General features: G+C 42.2%; 1 protein-coding gene across 22 annotated transcripts in view; it reads right to left on the bottom strand.

Moving 5' to 3' along the window:
• Pum1 (pumilio RNA binding family member 1) overlaps positions 1–27,235 on the bottom strand; it is a 125,289-nt gene that overhangs the window by 87,579 nt on the left and 10,475 nt on the right. For all 22 annotated transcript variants that reach the window (XM_059255053.1, XM_059255052.1, XM_059255056.1 and 19 more), the window contains one exon: positions 1,412–1,480. In XM_059255053.1, the coding sequence (XP_059111036.1) occupies positions 1,412–1,480 (69 nt within the window). The remainder of the gene's footprint in view (positions 1–1,411; positions 1,481–27,235) is intronic.

Below are 27,235 nucleotides of genomic sequence, written 5' to 3'. Positions count from 1 at the left end.
AACTCTTCATGCCTCAGTGTCTCAATGCTGGGCTTAAAGGCATGAGCCAACAATACTCAGTTTTAGAATTGGACTTTTAACAAAAAATAGGTTAGAATCACAGGAATAGGGAGAAGATAAAATAGTTTATCCTTCCATATTTACTAGCTAACAAATCTCTTAATTTTCTCTTTAAACTGACTCTAGAAATTAAGTAACGAAGTTTTTTTACCCAGTACCATGTGAAGTTTATCACAACATGCTGCTCCAATGACAGCAGGCAGGCACAGGTAACACAACAACACCTAGGATTGCCTAAAATTCAGAACCCAAGATTGGAAGGCAGAAACTGGCCTCTCTGAACACAAGAAAATTCAAAAAAATTCAAAACAAAAATCTTTCAACAAAAAGAGCAAGAATCCCAGGGGCAAAGCAGCACAAGCCTGTGACTACTCAATGCTACCACAGAAGCAACCCTGGAGCGCTCAGTGTAAACCCAGCAAAGGGACTGCATTACTTCTAAATCTTCCAAACCCAGCACAATGCCTGGACCAACAGCATTCCCGAAACCACACAAATGTTATCTAAAAGTATAGCCATTCACCCTCCTTACAAACATTAAAGTAGACAGGAGAACTTTCAAGTGCAGAACAAAAGAGATAAAACCAAAGTTACTGCCCAGAACGACAGCCATGAGCAAATGGCCTCTTAGGAATGAATCTATGCAGTCTTCAGCTTGACATTTGAATATAGTCTATCGTACTTGTCATCAGTACAATTCCTGTCAACAAGCAGAACCTTCAGAGGTTGGGTGTACTTTAACTACACTCCCCTTTTAAACAATGTTAACTCTACTTACAATATAATGAACAAAAAAAAATTAAAACACTACAAAGAAACCAAAGTTCTTGTTTCTGGATTCTAGCTTGTTTCTAGATGACTAGCTGAGATCTCTATCTGTAAGTATTTGACCAGAAACCTAAGGAGCATCCTGCATTCACAATGGAGCCGTAGGTACTATCCTTTACAAAGGCACTCGTCTAAACAGGCCACTAACATCCCCTGATTAGCAGCACAGCTAAAACTCCCTTTCCTACTGCCAAAGCACCTAGCCACTGAAAAAATGAGGTGAAGGTAAGAACAATTGATGGATATCAAAATGTTTGGACACTCATATTACATCTAACTTATCAACATTTATTAATGTGTGCTCATACTTTGGTGCTTTGTTGTTTAAGTAACTGGACTAAGTTAATATTCATCCCATACCAGTAGTTTTGGCACAACTCTCCAGCATCCTATTCTACTGTGAGGATGGCAACAAGGAAAAGCAAGCACATATTTCTAGAGACTAGATTCAGACACATCTGATGAAAGACAACTCCAAGCTTCTCCTAAGAACACCTACTTTCAACCACACCAGCTCACTTACCTCGCCCATAGCTCTTCCCTCCAGAGCAAGTGCTTGAAAATCATGATTTAATTCATCCATAGAGCGTACCTAGTGTTCAGAATAAAGGGGAAAGCTTCACGTCAGCATTATGAATATTACATACCTATCATGCACAAAAGTACAATCTTTCAATGTTTACTTTAAGAAGTCAACAGGCATGGTAACAAAACTCAAACTATTAAGCATTCACTTACCTTAAACCATCAGGACTCAGAAATGATCCCTGCTTTATCCTACCCACTCCCTTCTATTTTCAAAGCATGAAAACATCACATAACAATAAAGTTAGCTTACTTTTCACATACTTTAATAAGCAGAGGTCAATATGTTGAACAATAGTACTGCACCTCAGCCTTCAGCAGTCAAGTATAAATGAGGTCAATTGGAACTAGTACTCTTGGATCACTCCAAGATATTCGGCTGTAAACTTTAGAGTATCCGAACATCTATCCACAGGAGGCAGTCCCAGGAAGCCCCCAATCTCAAAACAAGGGAGAAAAGAAATAGCATATATCACAAGAAACCTTCCTCACAAGGCATTAAAGCCTATCTATATACAACTTCTTTAAGCTTCCACTTAATCAGCTCTAAAGTCATTAACTCTTAGACCACAGTGGATCAAGGCACTTATTACTGAGTCTGATGACCTGAGTATGATCTCCAGGACCCACATGGTGCAAGGAAAGAACTGACTCCCACAGGTTGTTTTCACATGCACACGCACACATACATACACACATACACATACACATACACATACACACACACACACACACACACAAATAGTAATAATAATTTTTTTTCAAGACACGGTTTCTCTGTGTAGCCCTGGCTATCCTGCAACTCACTCTGTAGACCAGGCTGGCCTCAAACTCACAAGAGATCAACCTGTCTCTGGCTCCCTAGTACTGGGATTAAGGTCATGCACCACCATGCCTGGCAAATTTCTTAAAGATAACATTAACAATGGAAATCAAATATGAGAATGACTATTCAAAGTTGTCATCTCCTTCAAGCCAGAAGCCATAAGGCAAAATGATGGGAAGTTTTATGTCACTATGAGTTTCACAGAAAGACTATGATTCAAAAACAGCAAAAGTCCTTTTGCCATCTGCTAGTCTTCTCAATTTTGATCAACAATCCATCTCTGCTTTCTAAGACTAGAGTCTGCCAATCCATGAAAAAGATATTTATGAAGAAGAAAGCTTTTCTACACCCCTGAAAACAAGGTGCTGCCAGGTGGTAATGGCGGTGGTGGCGCACGCCTTTAATCCCAGCACTTGGGAGGCAGAGGCAGGGCGGATCTCTGTGAGTTCGAGGCCAGCCTGGGCTACAGAGTGAGTTCCAGGAAAGGCACAAAGCTACACAGAGAAACCCTGTCTCAAAAAACCAAAAACAAAAACAAAAACAAAAACAAAAAAAAAAAAAACAAGGTGCTGCCTAAAGAGAGAGCCTCCTAACCGTGCTGTCCTGCCGGCCACCACCTTCCCAAGGTTGGTGGACAATTTCTAAGATGAAGCAACTAATGCCAAGGTTGAGCTAGGGCTAAGCAAGGAGAAAGATAGCGCTGTGGGATGTTCTGTATGTTAAATGTGTTGTTCTGATTGGTTAATAAATAAAACACTGATTGGCCAGTAGCCAGACAGAAAGTATAGGCAGGACAAGGAAAGAGGAGAATTCTGGGAAGTGGAAGGCTGAGGCAGAGAGACGCTGCCACCATGAGAAGATGTTAAGATACTGGTAAGCCACGAGCCATGCGGCAACTATTACATTAATAGAAATGGGTTAATTTAAGATATAAGAACAGCTAGCAAGAAGCCTGCCACGGTCATATAGTTTGTAACCAATGTAAGTCTCTGTGTGTTTACTTGGTTGGGTCTGAGCGGCTGCGGAACTGGCAGGTGAGAGAGATTTGTCCTGACTGTGGGCCAGGCAGAAAAACTCTAGCTACAAAATAGCACTTAAAACCCAACTTAAGCCAGGCGGTGGTGGCCCTCACCTTTAATCCCAGCACTCAGAAGGCAGAGGCAAGCAAGCTCTGAGTTCGAGGCCAGCCTAGTCTACAGAGTGAGCTGCAGGACATCCAGGGAGGGGTACACAGAGAAACTGTCTTGGAAAAACAAAAACAAACAAACAAACAAAAAACCCTTAAGACTTAGAATGTTGGTTTATGTGAATAAAACTATGTAAAATTACAGTAGCACTATTGCTTTCTAGCAAATACTTTAAAACCCACAGGTAACAAACTATGCAACTAATGATATAATGTGTTACTAGGCTGTAACAACTTTGGGGTATTTGCTAAAAACATAAGTTTATACAATTCAAGCTGGGTATGGTAACCTACATGATCCCAGCACTTAGAAGACTGTGGTAGGAAGATCACAAATTCAAGGCCAGTCTGAACTTTACCAGACTATACATAACAGGAGCAGGAGAGATGGCTCAGAGGTTAAGAGCACTTGTTGCTCTTGTAAAGGGCCTGGGTTTGATTCCCAGCGTCCACATGTTGGGGCTCACGACCATCACAACTCCAGTTCCAGTGATTCAATGCCCTCTCCAGACTTCCATGGGCACATGGAACACATACATACATAAATACTGATACTCATAAATTTTTTTTTTAGGATTTTATTTTTTTATTATGTATACAGCATATATGACAGCAAGCCAGAAGAGGGCACCAGATCTCATTACAGATGGTTGTGAGCCACCATGTGGTTGCTGGGAATTGAACTCAGGACCTCTGGAAGAGCAGTCAGTGCTCTTAACCGCTGAGCCATCTCTCCAGCCCACTCATAAAAATTTTTTTTTGTTTGTTTTTTTTTTTTTTTTGTTTTTTTTTTTTTGGTTTTTTGAGACAGGGTTTCTCTGTGTAGCTTTGCGCCTTTTCCTGGATCTCACTCTGTAGACCAGGCTGGCCTCGAACTCACAAACATCCACCTGCCTCTGCCTCCCGAGTGCTGGGATTAAAGGCGTGCGCCACCACCGCCCGGCCACTCATAAAATTTTTAAAATAAACTAAAAAAAAAAATTATAGGCAGAATTTGGAAAGCACACAGGTCTATCTCTTGCGGTGTAATCCATCTTATACTAAAGAGAACTAAACAATTCTTGGACACCAAAAAAACTACAAATACAGTTTTAAGCAGGAACACTAAACATTCTGTTCCTATTTCCCAAGTAAACTAGAAGATTAGGTAGGTAAGATTAGATTACACGTATTTTTAGCATCAGCGAAACAACCGCACAAGTGATCCACACGGCACCTCAGAGAATGGCCTTCTCCAATTATGGCTTAGTCAAGTACATGAGCAAACCAAGCACCTTCTAGCCCTGCAAGGATCTTAATGTCCTTCCTGTCCCCCGCCTTCTGGAGACCACAGGTGCAGACTGGCTTCCCTGTCTGCTGTGCTCAGCTGACTGGCCTCTGCTCCCCCTGGAGCAGCGCCCACCCCACTCCTGCAGCATTCCTTCTCCTTTAGGCTACCATGCCACCATTACTCCTCTTCTCCCAGGTCTCCTCTTACACCCACCCTTCTTTTACTCTTTTCCTCCCTCCAGGCCTGTTTCCACCTCACCTATAAAACAAACTACTTTTATCCTTTCCTTACGTCATGCCGTCTTTCTTCCTCCTATGCTGAGAAAGGGCCTCACACCCTAAAACTTTCTTTGTTGGCACACCACAAACTCCATTGAAAATTTCACCTACAGTTAACCAAAGCACATAAACCAAATCCTTCTCACAGATGTATGTTCAACCTATTCAGAAAACCATGTGTTTCTATGGGAACTCTGTATGGTATGGTTGCTGGCATCAGGACAGTCATCCAGCCAAAATTCTTCCTTAGAAACAAAACTAATAACCAAATAGAAACGCAAAGGAATTAAAAAAAAAAATGGAGAATAAAGATGTAGGCTACAGAAGGAATGTTTGACCTAGGTACTAAACCCATTCTCACTAGCAAGGAGAAAAGCTAGTTGCCCTTGTAGTCAGCAGCAAGCTCTTCCCACCAAGATTGAACTTCCTAAGTTGTTACAATATCCTCTGCCTCCCTTTTCTTCAGAAATCTCTGACTGGCAGGTTATATTAATTTCTTATCTGGTAATTCCTTTTTCAAGACTGCTAAATGTCTGTAGTAAGACTTCCTTTATCTCCTATCTTTTCACAAACGCATTTCTTTTTTCTTTGTGCCACTTGCCATTAACACCTAATTTTCTCTCCCCATCCAGGGAGATGTTGGTAATTAAATGCTGCCCTATGGCTACCTCCTCCCATACAGACACTACCACCATCTCCTTTTTAAAATATTTACTTTTATCGCCGGGCGGTGGTGGCGCACGCCTTTAATCCCAGCACTCGGGAGGCAGAGCCAGGAGAATCTCTGTGAGTTCGAGGCCAGCCTGGGCTACCAAGTGAGTTCCAGGAGAGGCACAAAGCTACACAGAGACACCCTGTCTCGAAAAAACCAAAAAATAAAATAAAATAAAATAAAATTTTACTTTTATCTTAGGTATATAAATGCTTGCCTGTGTATACACCACAGGCATGCCTGGTGTCCTGCAGAGACAAAGAGAGGGGATTAGATTCTCTGGAACTAGGTTTCAGGTAGTTGTGAGCTGCAGTGTGGGTGCTGGGAATTGAACCCAGGGCCACTGCAAGAGCAGGAACGGCTTTTTTTTTTTTTTTTTTTTTTTTTTTTTTTGGTTTTTCGAGACAGGGTTTCTCTGTGTAGCTTTGCGCCTTTCCTAGAACTCACTCTGTAGCCCAGGCTGGCCTCGAACTCACAGAGATCCGCCTGCCTCTGCCTCCCAAGTGCTGGGATTAAAGGCGTGTGCCACCACCGCCCAGGAATAGCTCTTAATTGCTCAACCATCTCTCCAATCCCAAATAACAACCCCTTCATCAGAGCCCCATGAAAGCTGATCTGACCACATTCCTCTTCATCCCACCTCTAAACATCATCACCCTTATGCCATGAGTTTTCTTTCCTCTTCCAGAGTTCAAGACTTAGTTCTGATGGGCCCAATATCTGCCTTTTCTTCTAACAGGAAGAACAGACACTGCTCTATAATTTAACTCACTAATCTGGTGTTTTGTCACACAAGGCCCTGCAAAATTAAATCATAACAGGTAGAGAGAAAGAGAGAAAGAGAAAGAGAGAGAGAGAGAGAAACGAACTCCACAAAATAAAAAGCCAAAGTAGTACTTCACAAATTTTTGAGGGATTTGTTTTGTTTTGGGGTTTTTTTGGTTTATTTGTTTTTCAAGACAGGGTTTCTCTCGGTAGCCGTGACTGTCCTAGGACTCGCTCTGTAGATCAGGTTGGCCATGAACTCACAGAGATCCACCTGCCTCTGCCTCTTGAATGCTGGGATTAAAGGCAAGCACCACCACTGCATGGCAAAATAATTTCCTTAAAAAAAAAATTATTTTTAGGGACTGGAGAGATTTCTCAGCAGTTAAGAACACTTACTGCTCTTACAGAGGACCTGGGTTTAATTTCCAGCACTCACATGGGATTAAAATGTGTGTGCCATCACTGCCTGGCTGAGACTTGTATTTTAAGCTGGGTGAGGTGGTTCATGAGAGGAAGATGGACCTCTGGGTTCCAAACCAGCCAGAGTTACATTTAAAAAGGGGAGAAATTCTCAATGGCCAACTACCATCTCCTTCACTTAACTATACCCTACAACTCCTACACTTATCACAACAGAAAGCCACATTTGTCACTGATTTCTCATCTGGATAACTATGAGTAGCCTACAGCAACTGTACAAACATGTCAAAATCAACAACTGAGACAAAGATGTCCAATAAGAGAGTACACAGGCAACAGTGTCTGTCTCAGTGACTATTCTCTGTAAAATACTCAAGAGTCTCCACAGTCAGCCCTTTTATCTCTATGCTTATCCAGAGAGCAAATTTAATCACCCTTCTCAAGGGGGAGAGAGACCAGGAATCTGTATGGACTTCAATGCTTCATTTTCATCATCAAAATATCACAACTACCTATACTGCTTGATGTTGTATAGCAGTTTCCTCCTAGATCAAAGCATTCCATCCTGCAGGGAAGCTCCTTAAGACAGAAAGCAAGCAACTCAAAATAGTTTCCAGAAGTCCTTGAAATTGACTCTCCAGAGTAAACAATACAGACTGCTCAGTCACTCTAGACCAGAGCAGCAGAGCTGCCTGGAAGAGGTTTAGATGAACTGAGCCACCTGGGATGGATACTTTCCAACCTGCTGAGCGGCCTGCACACTGTACAATGAGGTTCAGGTTGCCAGCTGTTTGTGAGCTTTGGTGAGGTAGCTGTCTAAGGCATTTCTGCTCTGTAAGTAACCCCTTGCCCATATTCCTGTTGAGCAGCCCCAATAAAACTCATTGGCTCACCAGACTGACTTTGGTGGTATCCATACTTTGCTCTGTCATGGGCTTCCTATGTAGACAGAGTGGGTGGGTGAGTGAGAGGGAGGGAGGGAGGGAGGGAGGGGAGGAAGAGAGAGAAAGAGTGTGTGTTTTGTCTCCCTAGTAGAAGTCTGAACATGTTATTTTCTAAAATGTAACATTTCAATGTACACCCATTCTTCTGCCTTCCCAATTCTGAGCCAAACCAACAACTAAGTGAAGACATTCAGACACTGTCCCATACCCCCAAATAAATCACTGTTTCATGCTCATGGTAATCTTATTATCTTTTTTTCAATTGTCATTGAAAAGAAAAAGAGTGCTAGGCTGTGGTACCCCACGTCTTTGATCCCAGCACTAAGGAGGCAGAGGCAGGCAAATCTCTGAGTTCAAGGCCAGCCTGGTCTACAGAGCCAGTGCCAGAACAGCCAAGACTACACAGAGAAACCCGGTCTCCATAAAAAAAAAAAGAAAGAAAGAAAAGAAAAGAAAAGAAAAAGGTAGTTCTGAGTCTCCCAACTCAGTCATATTGCTGGCCTAAATTAGGGTGGGGGAGGGGCCTGCACAGCAGGATGGACTGAAAGGCTCAGTCAAGCACAACAGAATACAAGGGGTGGGGGGAGTGGGGGGGGGCACTGAGACAGGGTTCCTGTGTTTAACAGCCCTAGTTGTCCAAGAACTCTGTAAACCAAAGCTGTAGACCAGGCTGGCTCCAAAATTTTTTAAAGTTAATGACCCATACATATATACACTTTTCATAAATTATCATTTCTTTCATTTAAATAGACTACAGAATAATAAAGCAGACACTGGTAAGCCCTGCAGTCACTGGGGCCACAAAATAAAGCTAAAGCAGACAAACACTGGTGAGTCCTGTGCTAAGGGTATGAATGGACCTCACCAGTCAAGAGCTCCTAGAGTGTGGAGTCAATCCTCACCACCACTTACAAGCTAGGACTGAAGAGCATGCTCCGATTATGACTCCTCAACTGCTCGGTGTGACAGTGTGTCCAGTCTTCTACTGCATATACAAGAGATCCGCTCAGACAAAACAGGGTGCCACTAAGTCAGTATTCACTAACCTATACTAGAAATTTCTATTTGAAACAAAAAGCTGTAGCCGGGCAGTGGCAGTAACACCTTTAATCCCAGCAATCTGGAGGCAGAGGCAGGTGGATCTCTTGAGTTCAAGGCCAGCCTTTCTTCATAGCCATGAAGACAATTCCCAGAGTTGAAAAGCATAAAGTATATTTCAAATTAGCCAATGAGAAGTCATTTAGACACAAAACTCCCAATTATACTGGTTTACCAGTGTTCTTCCCTCCTTTTTTTTTTTTTTTTTTTTTGAGCTGAGGACCGAACCCAGGGCCTTGCGCTTGCTAGGCAAGCGCTCTACCACTGAGCTAAATCCCCAACCCGTTCTTCCCTCTTAAATTCACCAAACTCATTCATGCTGATGAAATAAATAATAAAGGCAAGGCCACTTTAATTGGAAAGATTATTAGTTAATTGCTATTGAAGGCCCTACTTAGTGTAAATATAAGTCTTGTCTGGAAGCTACTAAGGTATAGGCTTATGCATGTGACTTATTATTTATGACTATACAGAAAGGTGTATTTGCCTCAAAAATGGTTATTTGCAATTAGCACATAAAAGTCATAACAGTAAAGTTTCATTCTAAAATATCAATCTTAAAATACACAGAAAAGGTAAAAAGTAAATTAAGGAAGTTTACTCAAAACTGTTTAAAACTGGGCTGAACAAATTCTAAGTACTAGTCTCCTCATAAAATACGAAGTGAAGGGCTGGAGATGATCAGCAGCTAAAGAGCACTTGCTGCTCTCCCATAGGAACTCAGGGTCAGTTCCAGAACTCACATGGCAGCTCATAATCATGTCACTCCAGTTCCAGGGGATCAGCCACCCTCTTCTGACTTCCATGGGCACAAGGCACTCAGGTGGTACATATACATACATGCAAAACACTCATACACATAAATTAAATCTTTTAAAAAGAGAGAAAGGCGAGGCAGGGATATGGCCGAGTGATACAGTGCTTGCCTACAACTCCTACACAGAGGAGAGGGAAAGTTCTAGACCAAAAGCTAAGTGTGGTGGCACACATTATTCCAACATTAGAGGAGGACAAGCAGATCTCATGAGTAAGTTCCAGGTTATCTAGGGCTACATGGTGAGACCTTATCTCCAAGGGGTGGGAGTATCTTTCAGTACAACAGATTGAGTTCGGGAAATTCCTGTCTCAGTAAATTTTGCTCCAGTTTTAGTCAACAAAATACACTTCCTTCTTTGTTTTCTGTTTTGTGAGGAGGTGCAGAGTAGGCTTGTAGTGTCTAGTGTCTAAGGAAGGCAGGAGTCTGTGAACAATGAAAGTCACCTTTAATACATAGGACACTTAAGACAGAAGCTTTGCAGAACAGCACAATTTACTATGAATTGAGAATATCCCATCTGTTGTTGGAGAGATGCTTCAATGACATCAGTATTGAATCAATAACAATAAAAAGAGGGTCACTGAGTTTGAGGCTAGCCTTGACTACATGGTAAGACTCTGCATGGAAAAAAAGGAGGGGGAGGTATTAACAGTGAGAAAGATCAGTTATAAAAACAGATTCACAGGAGAAATTACTACCCACCAGGCAAGCCCACACTGAGGATGGTCACTGAAGTACTGTCCCTCTACCGCTCCAGCTGAAATGCTCCCTCTTCCTCAAGGACTGGATGTCTGAGAACTGAGAGCCATAGTGGGCCTCTCTCCCTTCATACCTGAAGTAACAGTCACTTCGGCTACATGCAGACATGACTGGCAATGCCATGAAAATTACTCCTATTTCACTATAAGTGATCTCTGAACATCTAGCTGAATTAAAAGCTGAGTCATCTACATAAATATCTGTAACTTCATAAATGACAATTATGGTGATATTTTATTTGTATTAAAATGTTATTTGTATGTTAATAAATAAAGTTGCCCGGGGGTCAGAGCTATTAGCAAGCCATAGGAAAGCAGGGCAGTGGTGGCGTACACTTGTAATCCCAGCACTTGGTAGGCAGAGCTGGGTAAGTCTCTGTGTGTTCAGGGATACAGCCATTATTGGACACACATGCCTTTAATCTCAATACCAAGCAAGGAAAACCTGGAGGCCTATACAGACAGGTCGTGACGAGGCGGGTCATGTGGTTGGGTTTACAACCAATGAGAAGGCAGAACAGGAACACTAAATAAAGACTTTAACACAGAGGTAGGACCACTGCAGGAGGAAGGGTAAGGTTTTAGCTCTTAGCTCTGACCTCTTGGCTTTCTTCTTTGCATTGGTTCTGTGTTTCTTATTTAATAAGAAGGTTGGTTACATCTACATTTGGCGCCCAACATGGGGCGTTTTTGGAAAAAAAAAGGGGGGGGGAAGTGCTGTGGGATGTTCTGTATGGCAAATGTGTTGCTGATTGGTCAATAAATAAAACACTGATTGGCCATTGGCTAGGCAGGAAGTGTAGGCGGGACAAGGAGGAGAATAAAGCTGGGAAGTGGAAGGCTGAGTCAGAGAGACACTGCCAGCCGCCATGATGAGAAACAGCATGTGAAGATGCCGGTAAGCCACGAGCCATGTGGCAAGGTATAGATTAATGAAAATGGATTAATTTAAGCTGTAAGAACAGTTAGCAAGAAGCCTGCCACAGCCATACAGTTTGTAACCAATGTAAGTCTCTGTGTTTACTTGGTTGGGTCTGAGAGGCTGTGGGACTGGCGGGTGACAGAGATTTGTCCTGACTGTGGGCCAGGCAGGAAAACTCTAGCTACAGACAATCTTATTGATGATTGCCAGGAGAGCAAATGGAAGTGACAAAAAAGCAAGAATTATAGCCCTAGAGGCAGCTTCTGTCAAATGACTCTTCTTTTGCCTCACGGGAACCCAGCATGCTTTACTGGCTTTTCTAAGACTCTAACAACAAATTTTATAAGTTTTATTAACATCTATGCCCCCTGACCTGGTAAACTGACTTCCAGGAATCTAAAGCCTAAGCAAATTATCAGAAATATGGGCAAAGATTTATTGACAAAAATTTCAAACCTGATATTATAATGGGGAAAGTAGCAAACAGCTACAAAATAGGAAGAACCATGTGTTTTAAAGAATTTGAGGGAGGGGGGCAGTTTTAGAGACAGGGTCCTGAAACTCACTCTGCAAACCAGGCTGACCTCAAACTCAAGAGTTCCACCTGCCTCTGCCTCCCAAATACCAGAATTAAAAAGGCATACGCCGCCACTGCCTAGCAGAATTTAAAGAATTTGATATAGCTATTTAAAATGTCTAAATTTTTTAATGTGTATGAGTGTTAGACCTGCATGTATGTCTGTGCATCATGTGTGTGCCTGCTGCCTGTGGAGACCAGGGGAGGGTGTTAGATCCCCTGGAACTAGAGTTAACAGAGAGCTACAAACCCCCATGTGGGTGCTGGGAACGTGTAACCTGAGTCCTCTAGAGGAGCAGCAAGTGCACTGAGCCACTCCTCCAGCACCCTAAAACATGCCCTTTGTTTGGTTGGTTGGTTGGTTGGTTAGTTTGGTTTAGTTTTTCGAGACAGGGTTTCTCTATTTCAGTCCTGGCTGTCCCGGCATTCACTTTGTAGACCAGGCTGGCCTCGAACTCTCCAACTCACTGAGATCCACCTGCCTCTGCCTCCCAGGTGCTAAAGACATACACCATAACCCCAGCAACATTTCTAAATTTTAAAAGAGAAACAAGCATGTACATAAAGACTCAAAGTAGGACAACGCAAAGTACCATATGAACAAGTTCCAGGACAGCCAAGATTATACAGAGAAACCTATCTCAAATAAATAAATAAAACCATTAAGTAAATAAAATAAAAATGTAGAACCTCTTAATCCTGGGTAGCCTAGCATGGTAGCATACACACACACTCCCACCTCAAGAAACAAATTGTGGGGGCTGGAGAGACGGCTCAGTGGTTAAAAGTACATGACTGCTCTTCCAAAGAACCCAGCACAAATATTAGGAGGCTTACAAGCACCTATAACTCCAACTCCAAGAGAATTCAACACCTCTGACCTCTGCAGGCACCTGAACATTTGTGCACATACTCACACATAGATGCAAATATAACTACAAAAAGAAACAAGGGTGGCTGGGTGGTGATATACACTTTTAATCCCAGCACTCAGGAGGCAGAGACAGGTAGATCTCTGTGAGTTCAAGGCCAGCCTGGTCTACAGAGTGAGTTCTAGGACAGCCAGAGATACACAGAGAAGTCCTGTCTTTAAAAAAAAGACAGATGCTGGGTGGTGGTGGTGACGGTGGCGGCAGCGGCGGCGGCGGCTGGGGAGGCAGAGCCAGGCGGATCTCTGTGAGTTCGAGGCCAGCCTGGTCTACAAAGCGAGTTCCAGGAAAGGTGCAAAGCTACACAGAGAAACCCTGTCTCGAAAAACCAAAAATTAATAATAACAATAATATAGATAGATAGATAGATAGATAGATAGATAGATAGATAGATAGATAAAAAGACAGAAAGAAAGACAGGATGAGAGGAAGACGTGGCAGGGGGAGGAGGGAGAGGGAGGGAGGGAGGGAGGGAGGGAGGGAGGGAAAGGACCATAAGTTCTGGCTGGTTTTGGGCTACAGAGTGAGTTACTGTCTTAGTCAATGTTCTATGCTGTGAAGACACACCATGACCAAGGCAACTCTTACGAAGGAAAGCATTTAACTGGAGGCTTGCTTACAGCTTCAGAGTTGGTACATAATCATCATGTCAGCATGCATGGGAACGTGGCAGCAGGCATAGTACTAGAGAAGTAGCTGAAGGCTATACTACCTCCTGATCCACAGGGAGCAGGCAGACACTGGGCTTGGCATTAGCTTTTTGAAACCTCAAAGGCACACCCAGAACCTCCTCCAAAGAAACACCTCCTAATCCTTCCAAATTGGTCATCAACTGGGGACTAGACATGCAAATATATGAGCCTATGGGGGCCATTCTCATTGAGACCACTACAGTTACAGACAAGCACTGAATACACAGCAAGACTTTTTGATAGGGGAGAAAGAGGGTTGGAGAAATGGCTCAGCAGTTAAAAGTTCTTCTAGCAGAGGCCCAGGTTCATTTCCAGTACCCACATGGCAACTCACAACCATCTATATATAACTCCAGTTCCAGGGAATCTGATGCCCTCTTCTGATCTGCGGGCAGCAGCACACACATGGTGCCCACACATACTTGCAGGCAAAACAATCATATACACAAAATAAAATGAAATAAATTTAAAATTATTCTTTTCAGGAAGCCCTTCAGGAGCAAGTGTGGTGACATACACCTATGACTCCAGCACTTGGGAAGCTGAGGCAGAAGGATCACTTAAACTTGAGATCACACTGGGTTACATAGTGAGTTCAAGGCCAATCTGAGCTACGTAGGGAAACAGCCTCTCGCGCACGCGCACACACACAAAATATTTTAAGAGGCACTCAAATCATTACTTTTCTAGAAACAGATCATTAATAGCCAAAATTAAGAAAAAGCTTTCATGGGGATAGAGGGTTCAGTGGTCAGAGTTCTTGCTGCTCTTTCAGATCATAGTCTGGTTCCCAACACCACTGGGCACCTTACAACTTCCTTTAATTCCAGCTTCAGTGGATCTAATGCCATCTTCTGGCCTCCATGCATACCTGTACATATGTAGACAAGTGGGCACACGTAGAATATACACATGGACACAAATACCAAATTTTCTAAAAATGTTTGTATTTATTTAAAAAATAAGTTGTATACAGAATACTGTATAGTTACTTCTTAATAAGAAATTGGCCGGGCGGTGGTGGCGCACGCCTTTAATCCCAGCACTCGGGAGGCAGAGCCAGGCGGATCTCTGTGAGTTCAAGGCCAGCCTGGGCTACCAAGTGAGTCCCAGGAAAGGTGCAAAGCTACACAGAGAAACCCTGTCTCGAAAAAAACCAAAAAAAAAAAAAAAAAAGAAAAGAAAAGAAATTGAGGGCTGGAGAGATGGCTCAGCAGTTAAGAGCACTGGCTGTTCTTCCAGAGGTTCTGAGTTCAATTCCCAGCAACCACATGGTGGCTCACAACCATCTATAATGAGATCTGGTGTCCTCTTCTGGCCTGCAGGTATACATGCAGGCAGAACACTGTATACATAACAAATAAATCTTGAAAAAAAAAAAAAAAAAAGGGAGAAATCATGACAAGAGCAGATAACTGACAAGAAATAAACAAATTAGGTATGGAACGTCCATGGACAGTTTCTACAGACAGCACTATTTGAAACAGAGACAGATCAACCTTCAGTGCCATGATGATAGGCAGATGTTGAACAGTTAGGGTTTCCTATATCATTAACACTGTCTGTTTGTTTAGTTCTCAAACAGAGAATTGTGAATGAAGTTCTCTTCCTATCTTTTTTGAAACAAAGCAAAAACCACACAAAAAATTAAACCCTGTCTTAGGGTTTCTACTGCTGTGATGAAACACCATGACCATGGCAACTCTTATAAAGGAAACATTGAACTGGGGCTGGCTTACAGTCCAGAGGTTTAGTCCATTATCGTCATGGCGCAGCATCTTAGCACACATGGTGCTGGAGTAATAGTTGACAGTTCTACATCCTCATGAGCAGGCAACAGGACATGAACTGTGTACCAAGTTGGGCAAAGCTTGAGCATATGAGACCTCAATGCCCGCCCCAATGAAAAACTTCCTCCAACAAGGCCACACCTACTCCAACAAAGCCACATCTCCTAAGACTGCCACTCCCTATGGGCCAAGCACTCAAACACATGAGTCTATGGATGTCATATCTATTCAAACCATAGTTTGAATAGAACCAAGTTCTGAGACAGAACTTGAGTCTTAACTCAGCATCCTATATTAAAGATCCAAATACTTTTACGGTATTCCAATTATTTTTATACAATAAAAGCAGAAAGAATTGCAATAATCCAGACCCAAGAAAGCTGCACTAGAAGAAAGTACACAAGAAATAGAGAAGTAAAGGAAGAGTACAAACAGAACCACATCCAGCCACACATGAGGGCCAGCTACCCAGCCCACCTGTGAACACACACTCAGGCTCTCTTCTGTTAATTCAAAGAGCAAAAAGGAGTGAACTATCAAGAGACTATGTGGAGAGAATCTGCTCAGCTAGGAAAAGGGAATCGCACCCTGAAGGTTTAAAGGATACTTCTGAGAGCAACTTTCTATGGAAGAAAATAAATACAAATACATATCCCTACAGACATATTTAGAATACTATCTGAAACCCCTAACAGAATGGGAGAGCTTTTGTGAGACAGAAAAACAAAAGCTACTAGCAAAAACCAGCTGGAGGGTGCTAGAGAGTCAGCTCAGTGGGTATGAGCCTTGTGTTCTTCTAGAAGATCACCTGTAACTCAGCCCTAGGGAATCCAATGTACTCTCTGGCATCAAAGAACACCAGCACACATGTGCAGACACACAAATAAAAAGTAAGTAAGTACTTTTTGCCAGGCAGTGGTGGCGCACACCTTTAATCCCAGCACTCGGGAGGCAGAGGCAGGCGGATCTCTGTGAGTTCGAGGCCAGTCTGGGCTACAAAGCGAATTCTAGGAAAGGTGCAAAGCTACACAGAGAAACCCTGTCTCGAAAAACCATACATACATACATACATACATACATACATACATACATACATAAGTAAATACTTTTTTTTTTTTTTTTTTGGTTTTTCGAGACAGGTTTTCTCTGTGTAGCTTTGCACCTTTCCTGGAACTCACTTGGTAGCCCAGGCTGGCCTCGAACTCACAGAGATCCGCCTGGCTCTGCCTCCCGAGTGCTGGGATTAAAGGCGTGCGCCACCACCGCCCGGCGGGCGCAAAGCACACACCTTTTAAAAGAATGTTCCTTCAAGCCCAAGCCATCTCAGTATTCAAGATCTTATACTCAGTTACACCTTACAAGTTTATCAGTTCAAAATGACATCGTAATACTCTTCAAAATAAAACACTTCACTCAATACATCTCCTCAATGTGCCCTGATGATGATGTCTTCATTCATCACTTATATACTACTTGCCAGGTGCTGGGAATAAGAGGCTTTGAAGACTTCTTTGAGGAAGCGTCTTAGTGGTCCTTAACAAATGCACACATAAGGATCACCAGGGAGGACTTGAAAACATACATTAAACTCAGCACCGGAGATTCTGATTCAGTGGGTCTGTCTGGACGCAAGTCAATCACTTGTTTCCTGCAAAAGCATGGTAACACCCAATGGAGACAAGAAATACTTAACTCTAAGACTGTTGCTAAATGTTTTAACCAAGTACCACAGAGGCACAAGAGTATCCAACTCTGAAAGGAAGAGGGATCTAGTGATGGCTACCAGAAATGAAGGTACTTTAACAGAAGCTTAAAGGAGATGCGGGGTCCTGTCTTTGAACACTCAGGCCCCAGCTGGTAGCACTGTTTGGGGAAGTCTAGAAGGTGCCTTGCTGGAGGAAGAATGACCCTGGTGGCTGTCTTTGTGGTTTCAAGCCTGAAGGCATTCCCACTGCTGGCTCAGTCTGGTTGGGGTTCAAGATGTGTTCTCTCAGCTTTCTGCTTAGGCTGCCATGCCTGCCTGCCATAATGACAATGGACTCTTTCCCTCTGGAACCATAACCAAATAAACCCTTACTTCTATTAAGTTGCCTTGGTTATGGTGATCTACCACAACAACAGAAAGTAACTAATACAGACTCTAAGACAACATAGCAGAGATCCTTAGATCCTTACACACCCATGTTTCTTGTTGCACTATTCACAATACCCAAGACATAGAAAGCCTAGAAGTAAACGACAGATGAATGGATAAGGAATATATGGCACAAGCTGAATGTGATTCTGCATAGCTATGATCTCAACATTTGAAGAAAGAAGAGAGGGATCAGTTTAAGTTTGTGCTTGGTTACATACCTAGTTTGAGGTTAGCCTAGCCAGCAGAGAAGGAAGAGAGAAAGAAAGGTGGTACATATACATAACTGTATCTTACCAGCTAAAAAAATGAAATTCTTTTAACATGTTCAGAAAAAAAAAAAAAAACAGGCACAGAAAGATAACGTTGCGTGTTTTCCCTCCCATGTAACATCTGTATTTAACCCCCAAAGCCGCAGTTTGCTTTTTGTCTTTTCTTTTTGTGTTGTGTTGTGTTGTTTTGTTTGTTTTTTTGAGACAGTTTCTCTGTGTAGCCCTGGCTATCCTGGAACTCACTCTGTAGTCCAGGCTGGCCTCAGAGATCCGTCTGCCTCTGTCTCTCTGGGATTAAAGTTGTGTGCTGCCACCATCTGGATGAATTTTTCTGTGCACATATATATAGGACCTTAAAATAGAGGATTATGAGAGAAAGGTTAAGGAAGTTCTAGAGATAAGGAGAGGATAATGGAGTCTATGTCACAAGAAAGCAGAAGGGGAGAAAGAAGAGGAGCAGGGAGCAAAGAACAAAGTAGAATGATATCTATTGTGAAAATGCAAGAATAAAACCCATTACTCTCTTTGCTAGCTTAAAAAAATTAAATTAACAAAAAATGAAATAAAAGGTGGCTTGGTGAGTGAGAAAGGAAGGAGGCTTAAAAGAAAATACAAAAATAGAAATGCATTGTGAACCCAGTGTCACTGAGCACTGGAGAGGAAGACAGAGCTCTGTGTTCCAGGCTAGCCAGGGTTACGCAGTGAGACCATCTCAAAAAATAATAATGGATTAATTAATTAGTTAATTCATTAAAAAGTCCCATGTGAAAACACTGCCCAAACTATTAAAAATGCATATTTCTGACGTGGTTATAGATTCAGTACAACTAGAGTGGAGCCAGTGAGGAAGTGGAGAGAGAGCTCTACCAAAACACCTAGCAGGGCCTGCTGGGCTATGTGGGAGGAAAGCTGAAGTTACCCTAAATTCAAAAAACACAAAGAAACTGGCCAGCTAAAAGGCACACACACTTATAATCCTACCACTAAGGAGGACTTCCACAAGTGTGAAGCCAGCCTAGGCTACACAGTAAGACCAGCCTAGGCTACAAAGCCAATGGTAATAACCACAAGGCTAAAACATAGTGAAGATGATGACAGTGTGCTTGACAGCAGGCAGCAAGTCCAACGTTTAATCCCCAACAACACACAAACTGGGTACTGGAAACAGATGCCAGCAACCCAAGCACTCTGAGAGATGGTAACAGAAGAAACAAAAATGCAAGATCATCTTCTGCTATACCTTGAGATGGAGTCCAGCCTGGGATACAAGACACCCTCAAAAACAAAAAGCAAGACAGGATGAAAAAATTAGACAGGGTTGGGGATTTAGCCCAGTGGTAGAGCGCTTGCCTAGCAAGCGCAAGGCCCTGGGTTCGATCCTCAGCTAAAAAAAAAAAAAAGAAAAGAAAAGAAAAAGAAAAGAAAAAATTAGACAAAATGAGACATGGGCAGACAGACGGTCTTGAAAAGGTTTTATTTGTGGCTTCAGGAAGGACTCCTGTTACTGCCCTTACAGTGTACTCAATGAACCTGTTTTGGTTTTGTTTGGGTTTTTGAGGTTTTTTTGTTGTTTTGTTTTATGTGGTTTTTTTGTTTGTTTGTTTTTTGTTTTGGTTTGGTTTGGTTTTTGGTTTTTGGTTTTTGTTTTTTTGTTTGTTTGTTTGTTTTTCGAGACAGGGTTTCTCTGTGTAGCTTTGGTGCCTTTCCTGGAACTCACTTAGTAGCCCAGGCTGGTCTCGAACTCACAGAGGTTCGTCTGGCTCTGCCTCCCAGTGCTGGGATTAAAGGCGTGCGCCACCACCGCCTCACCCTGTTTTCTTTTGAAAAAAAAAGGGAGGGGGAAATGAGGGAAAAAGGAAGATGGTAGGAAAAAGAAAAGGGAAAGAGAACAGAGGAGAGCAAAAGGGGGAAGGCTCTGTTCTGGGCTGGGGAGAAGGTTCAGTGGTTAACAGCACATACTATTCTTTGCCACACACGAAGGAAACACACAGACACACCACCAACAACAGTTAATTAAAATTTATTAAAGATGGGCTGAAGAGATGGCTCTGTGATTAAGAGCACTAGCTACTCTTCCAGGTCCTGAGTTCAATTCCTAGCAACCACACAGTGGTTCACAACCATCTATAATGAGATCTGATGTCCTCTTCTGGTGTGCAGGCATGCATGCAGGCAGAACACTGTATACATAAATAAATCTTTTTTAAAAAAAAGAAAAGAGGGCTGGTGAGATGGCTCAGAGGTTAAGAGCACTGACTGCTCTTCCAGAGGTCCTGAGTTCAATTCCCAGCAACCACACGGTGGCTCACAACCATCTATAATGAGATCTGGTGCCCTCTTCTGGTGTGCAGGGATACATGCAGGCAGAGCATTGTATACATAATAAAGAAATAAATCTTTAAAAAAAAAGAAAAAAGAAAAGAAAAAGAAAAAGAAAAAATTTAAAGGTCTATTCTACAGTAACATTAAAAGCAAAAACAGAGGCTGGAGGGATGGCTCAGAGGTTAAGAGCACTGGCTGCTCTTCCAGAGGTCCTGAGTTCAACTCCCAGCAACCATATGGTGGCTCACAAACATCTGTAGTGAGATCGGATGCCCTCTTCAGGTGTGCAGGAAAATATGCAGATAGAGCACTCGTATACAAGAAATAAATAAATCTTTAAAAAAAAAAAAAAGGTATTGGACACCTTTAATCCTAACACTTGAGAGGCAGAGACAGGCACATCTCTTGAGGCCAGCCTGGTCTACAAAGCATATTTCAGGACAGTCAGGGCTATTACACATAGAAACTGTCTGAAAACAAAACAAAAACAAAAAACAAAAAGAAAGCACAACTAGTCACATAGAACTACATCAACTGTGACAATTCATGAGCCCCACATTTCCCCACTCAAGTTTTCTCATGCATAAAAATGGAGTGATAAAAACGTACATAGAGGGCTGGGCTATGTTTCACTGACAGCACTAGCCTGAATGAAGGAGTCTACCCAGTTCTATCCATACCACCACCACCAAAAAGTAAGTAACCTCTATGAAGTTCATATATGTTTGGAGGTTCCAGCCATGTAAGACTACAACTATTCTGGGATGGTATGTGAGTGTGGGTTATTATTTCTATAATTAAACACACAAGAACACTATAATCAGCTGGGTATACAGCTCAATGGGTGGACTGTTTGCCAAGAATGTACAAACTCCTGGGTTCTATCCCTCACATACAACTGGACACAGTGGTACTAGGAAGGTAGATGTAGGAGTTCAATGTTATCCACTACATACTGAGTTTGAGGTCAGCCTGGGCTACAGGAGACTTTGCCTCGCCCCCTCCCCCCAAAAAATGAATGAATGAATGCAAATTATTTATCTAAACAAAGAATACTACAGCAAACTGCCTGCAGATGTTACTGAATCCACTCAGTCCATCCCTGCCACCTAAATACATTCAATATATTGCTAACTTTTTTGTTTGTTTGGGGTTTTTGTTGTTAGGTTTTGGTTTTCTGTTGTTGTTGGGTTTTTTGTTTTGTTTTTCAAGACGGAGTTTCTCTGTGTAGCCCTGGCTGTCCTGGAACTCAGGACAGGCCTCAACCTATAGACCAGGCTGGCTTCGAACTCAGATCCCTCTGCCTCTGCCCAAGTGCTGGGATTAAAGGCATGCACCACCATGCCCAGCTAAAAGTCTATTTTCTAGAAAATGAACCAACAGCTCAATACAGAGCCACAGAAGTTCCCATTTGAAACCATTTTGTACTTCCCTCCCCGCTTCATAAAACCAAGTTTCTTTGGAAGACATAAGCAGATCCATTATTTTGCATTTTCCAAGACTTCTGACTCTAAGTAATAGTTATCTCCCTAATCTACAACCGAGAAAACACACATTTGAATTAATAAACTCTTTAATGAGTAAAAAAAACATTTATAATCATCAGCAAGTTTGTTATTTTTTAAACACTACAATAGAGGCTGGAAAGATGGTTCAGCAGTTAAGAGCACTAGCTGCTTTTCCACAGGAGCCAGGTTCAGCTCCCAGAACCTATATGGCAGCTCACAACCACCCGTTAGCTCCAGTTCCAGGAAACCCAACATCCTCTCTGGGCCTCCATGGACACCAGACACACAAAGTTTTCATACATATACACAGGCAAACACTCACAGACATAAAATAAACCTATTTTTAAAAAGAAATAGTTGCTGTCGGAATGTAAAAATGAAAAAAAAATTACTTAATAAAAAGAAAAAAATAATAAAAATTAACCTGAAAAAAGAAAAATAAATAAATAGTGATACTGACAGCACCAATGACTCCCCTGCAAAGCTGGGGACCAAACCTGAGTGACTCAGAAAGCACCACCACTGTGGGACTCCACTTCCAGACCCTGGATGAGCCCTTCAAACACTGGGCTAACCCAAAGAAGGTAGTCACAAAGAACCAGAGACTATCCAACTTCAAGTTCGCAGCAGGCCATCCACAGACAAGATTAGGCTGGGGGTTACCCAGGGCTGGGGAGTAGTAAGTGCTAGGGTATGAGATGTACAGGTGATGAGAAAGCAGACTAGGATGATGGCAAGGCAACTATGTAAACAGCCAACAAGTGCTGAATTCACACTTTAGTTGAGCAAACTCTGTACTACTTATTAATTGTAATTATTAAAAGTACTTCAAGGCTGGAAATGTATCTGGGCAGCAACATACTTGCCTAATATAAGCCAAGTCCTGGGCTCCATCCTCATTATCTCTAGCAAGTAAATAAATAAACTCACATGACCTATTGCAATCTGTACACCATTTGCACAATATTCCCAGCAGAGAACAAAGTACCAGGACAGCTACACACTGAGTTATAGTGCGACTCCTTATATCCAGAAGAAACTGAATGAAAACACAGCAAAGAGGTTTTTAAAAAAGGTTTTTTAAAAAGAAAACTACCCACACACACACCCTTAGCGTCCCCCACTTTCTTGACACTGTTCAGCAGTACCTTGTACCTGAGTGTGCATTAAGATTTTTAAGACTGCTATCAAAGCAGTTTTCCCAAAAACTGCTCCTATAAGTCTTTAGCAACTGCAGCTACCTGGGAGAGTCACATGCAAGGATGTGTCTACCACACAGAGGTGTAATCAAAACAGAAGCAGGAGCATCTCACTGCTTTACACCCTACAGGGTACCTAGACTGCATTCCTCACTGAGATTTAAAACATGTCTCCTAACTGCTGTGTTTTTCTTAAGAATTTCATGGCCCTGGGCAGTGGTGGCACATGCCTTTAATTCCAGCACTTGGGAAGCAGAGGCAGGCGGATCTCTGTAAATTCAAGGTCAGCCTGGCCTACAAATTGAGTTCCAGTATGGCCAAGCCCTGTCTAGGGCGAAAGGAAATTTTTTCATGGCCAGGTATGGTGATGTACATCTTTAATCCCATCTCAGTGAGTTTGAGGCCAGCCTGGTATACACTGCAAGTTCCAAGCAAGCCAGAGTTAGGTAGTGAGATCCTGTCTCAAAAATTTTATATTCATTACATTCTCTTTTCTTCACCAGACAGATGCTCAAAGCAAACTGTAATTCTGGTATACATTATTTCTGTGTGTTTTTAACTTTGAGACAGGGTCTCCTTGTATAGCCTAGGCTGTCCTTGAACTCAAAATAAATTGTGAATTATGTCATTTTATTTTCCACTGTGACATCTCACTACCATCTATCATAATTTCTCCTAATACCTTACCAAAAGCTTTCTGAAACAATGTGTTGCCCAGAAAGCATACACATCAAGTTCATAGCATTAGGACGATATTTGACTGGACTTGTGTGTACACACGCACATGCCAGGACCACTGGACCCATAACTCTTCAGAGTATATAATCAAAGGATTGATGGTCATCCTTGTAACCAAATACCTAATGGTAAGTCTTGGAAGATCAGAACACAAAAGATGAAGAGTGTAGGGATAAGAGGATACAAAAAATGGAAGATGGATTTAGTCAATTGCTACTTGCCCAAATGCTGAGGAATCTAAGCAATCTACCCCAAAAGCCCACTCTATTTACAAGGTGTCGTTACTTCACAGCAGAGGAAACAGACATCTGCACACATCATAAGATGGCCACACTTCCTGGGCAGCTGTCTCCATGACGGGTAAGGTGACCTGCTGACGTCCCACACAACCTAAGTCAGAAGCTCATTTTTTAGTAAAAGGGGGACCTGTAGGGTCCTGGCCCCCGTTTTGGGTAACTGTTGCCTTGCTTGCTGACCTTGACCTTGATATCCTCCCTATGCTAATTCCCTGCCGGGTTCCACCCTCCTGAATGCTTAAGGGAAGTTCCTTGTCTGTATATCCTGCATAATGGGCATTAACAGCTTAGATGCAAGATCGTATAACATCGTGAACTTCTGCCCTCTGGGGTTCTCCCACTGTGCTGTAAGCCTGTATTTAAGACCTCTTCCCTCCTTCAATAAACAGCATTTGGCATTAAATAAAAAAAAAAAAAAAAAAAGATGGCCACACTTGATCAAAGGACAAACAGCATAGGACCACTGAGCCACTCCCATCTGTGATCATCCCTTCTAATGCCAATTTACAGTGAGCACCAACAGATTCTAGTACCTAAGACCACAGGCAAATCCACATGAAGTATGCTCCATGATACTGTGGCCAGGGTAGAGCTACTTAAGTCTGCCTGGAAAACCCCAATAGAAAGACCACAGTTCAACCATGGACTTTAAAATGTTCCCCTATTTCATCATCTACTTTACTGCCCAGTATTTTACAGAGAAAATAGATTTCACAATAAGAATATAACAATCACATGTCAAAGATTTAACCTTTAGTTCTGCAAGATGAAATTTTCAATATTTGTCAGAAAGAAAAATTCTGAATCATAAAATGACTATTAAAATATAGCTCATTTACATGAAAAGATGGGTCTTCTAGTTCTTTCCTAGCATCCTCTGATCGGTCATCTTAATGGCTTGCTACGGATGTTATAATGTGTACAACATAGCTGCTACTGATGTCTGGAAGCAGTGTCTGTCTGTCTGTCTTACTTAATAGCTTACTTTACAACCTACCACACCCCAAGTTTACTTTCCCTCAAACTCCTCCAGAGACCTCCACTGAGTCCAAAAATGGGGGCTTTGAAGTTTCAAAATAACCCAAATATAGCAATTTTACTTACGAAATCAAATTATGCAAAAGGTTATATTATTTTGCTGTTCATATGGGGGGCATGGATTAACACAAGAATTTACTATGAAGCCCAGGCTGCCCTCCAACTCACTATTCTTCTCCCTTAACTTACTGAAGGCTGGGATAGAGCCTAGATCCACCATGGCCACCTTACTTACAGGGGGAGTACCTCCTATAGGTCTCCTTTTTCCTAAGAATGTAGCATATTACAGTCAGGTCTGACAGTGTATGACTTGAATCCCACACTCAGGAAACAGAGGCTACAGGATCTCTAGGAGTTTGAAGTCAGCATAGCCTAAAAAGCAAGTTCCAGGCCAGTCAGAGCTACATATACAGATTCTGTCCTTAAAGAGCTCAGTATTATAAAGTGGAAAAGCCAAGTGTTGTATATATAGTACGTGCTTGTAATACCAGCTACTCAAAAAGCTACGGCAAGAAAACCTTGAGTTTATGGCCAACCTGGGCAAAATAGCAAGACTTCAATCTCAAAAACAAAATCAATTTAAAAAACTGAATGTAGACTGGAGAGATGGCTCATCAGTTAAAAAACACAGTTTGGTTCCCAGCACCTATATGGCAGCTCACAACCTTGTGTTAACTCCAGTTTCAGAGTAGCTGATGCCCTCTTCTGATCTCTGTGGGCACTGTGTGTACTGCATGCATGTCTTTCACTTACATGCAGGCAAAACACATAAAATAAACCTTTTTTAAAGGTTAAAATGTTAATATTTTTCACAAAAGTGAGGAGCATGAATCTAAAGCATTTTGGCACAGTAAGTAAGAAATTCCACCATAGTCTGAGAATCTCACTGATGAAAAGCATTTTACCAATTTGATTTTATTTTTGTCCCATTATAACTGGGCATTAGTGTTACACCTTTAATCCCAGCACTCATAAGGCAGGCAGATGTCTGTAAATTCAAAGCCAGCCTGATTTACACAGCCAGTTCAAGCCAGGGCTGCAGAGACTAGACTTTCTCCAAAACAAAACAAAACAAAAAAAAAAAAAAAAAAAAAAAAGAATAAAATGAACAAATTGATCCATTATGCTAAAAAGTCATTTAAAAACAAAACAAGCCAGGTGATAGTGGTGCATGACTTTAATCCCAGCACTTGGGAGGCAGAGACAGGTAGATCTTGGTGAGTTCAAGTCTAGCCTGGTCTACAGAATGAGTTCCAGGACAGGCTCCAAAGCTACAGAGAAACACTGTCTCAAAAACAAACAAACAAACAAAAAAGTTGTTGGGTGGGTGGCGCAAGCCTTTAATCCCAGCACTCAGGAGGCAGAAGCAGTTGGATCTCGGTGAGTTCTAAGACAGCCAGGGCTATTACACAGAGAAACTCTGTCTTGAAAACCAAAAAGAAAAAAAAAAAAAGAAAAGTAAAAGCTCAGAAAACAGACGCCAGCAAAAATGAGTAACCCAGTAGTACAGTAGCAGGCAATGGAGTAAGATCACTTCATACTGAGACAGATAAATAACTTCCCTACATTACTACTTAGACATTTACCCCTCATAAAAACAGAATATACACCAAACACACTGCTCATGGAAAAGAAAACAAGACTTCGGTCCCATTTTGATGAGACAACAGTCAACACCATTTGTATTTACCTACTATCAAGCTTATGGTCTCTCCCTTTCCAGTAAAGCAGTCCATTGGCCTAAGAATGCACTACTTTACTCCAGTTAGTTCTCCAAGGTCCAGCATGTCTTCCTGGGAAGGCAGAAGTCTACCTGGAGCTTGCACTCTGGACCCACACTTCAAAACTGTACCTACTGGACACAGTGGTAGCACATTCCTGTAATGCCAGCACTAGGGTCTGCCTCATGACTACGCTTCAGTGTCTTGTCTCTCACAAAAGGCTCTTAGCCACCCCACAGAATTGTAAGGATCAAATTCAGGAACTACGGAGTCTAGTTCTGTAGAACCTGTCTGGCTCTCAAGAACTCTTTCACTTCTACCTACCTGAGAGATCACACATCCTCTCACCCTCACCTGTAACAGTGGCTAAGCAGGGCAGGGTCCCTACCTAGTCATGTCCCTTTGCTCTAATGTTCCTCCTGCTAGATGCTGGGATAACTTGGCCATCTCATGTCTTTAAAAAACAAACAAGCCGGGCAGTGGTGGCGCACGCCTTTAATCCCAGCACACGGGAGGCAGAGCTGGGCCGATCACTGTGAGTTCGAGG

This window comes from Peromyscus eremicus, chromosome 2 (assembly GCF_949786415.1).
Source record: "Peromyscus eremicus chromosome 2, PerEre_H2_v1, whole genome shotgun sequence".
Taxonomy (NCBI): domain Eukaryota; kingdom Metazoa; phylum Chordata; class Mammalia; order Rodentia; family Cricetidae; genus Peromyscus; species Peromyscus eremicus.
This window is presented reverse-complemented; position numbering and strand designations above follow the sequence as displayed.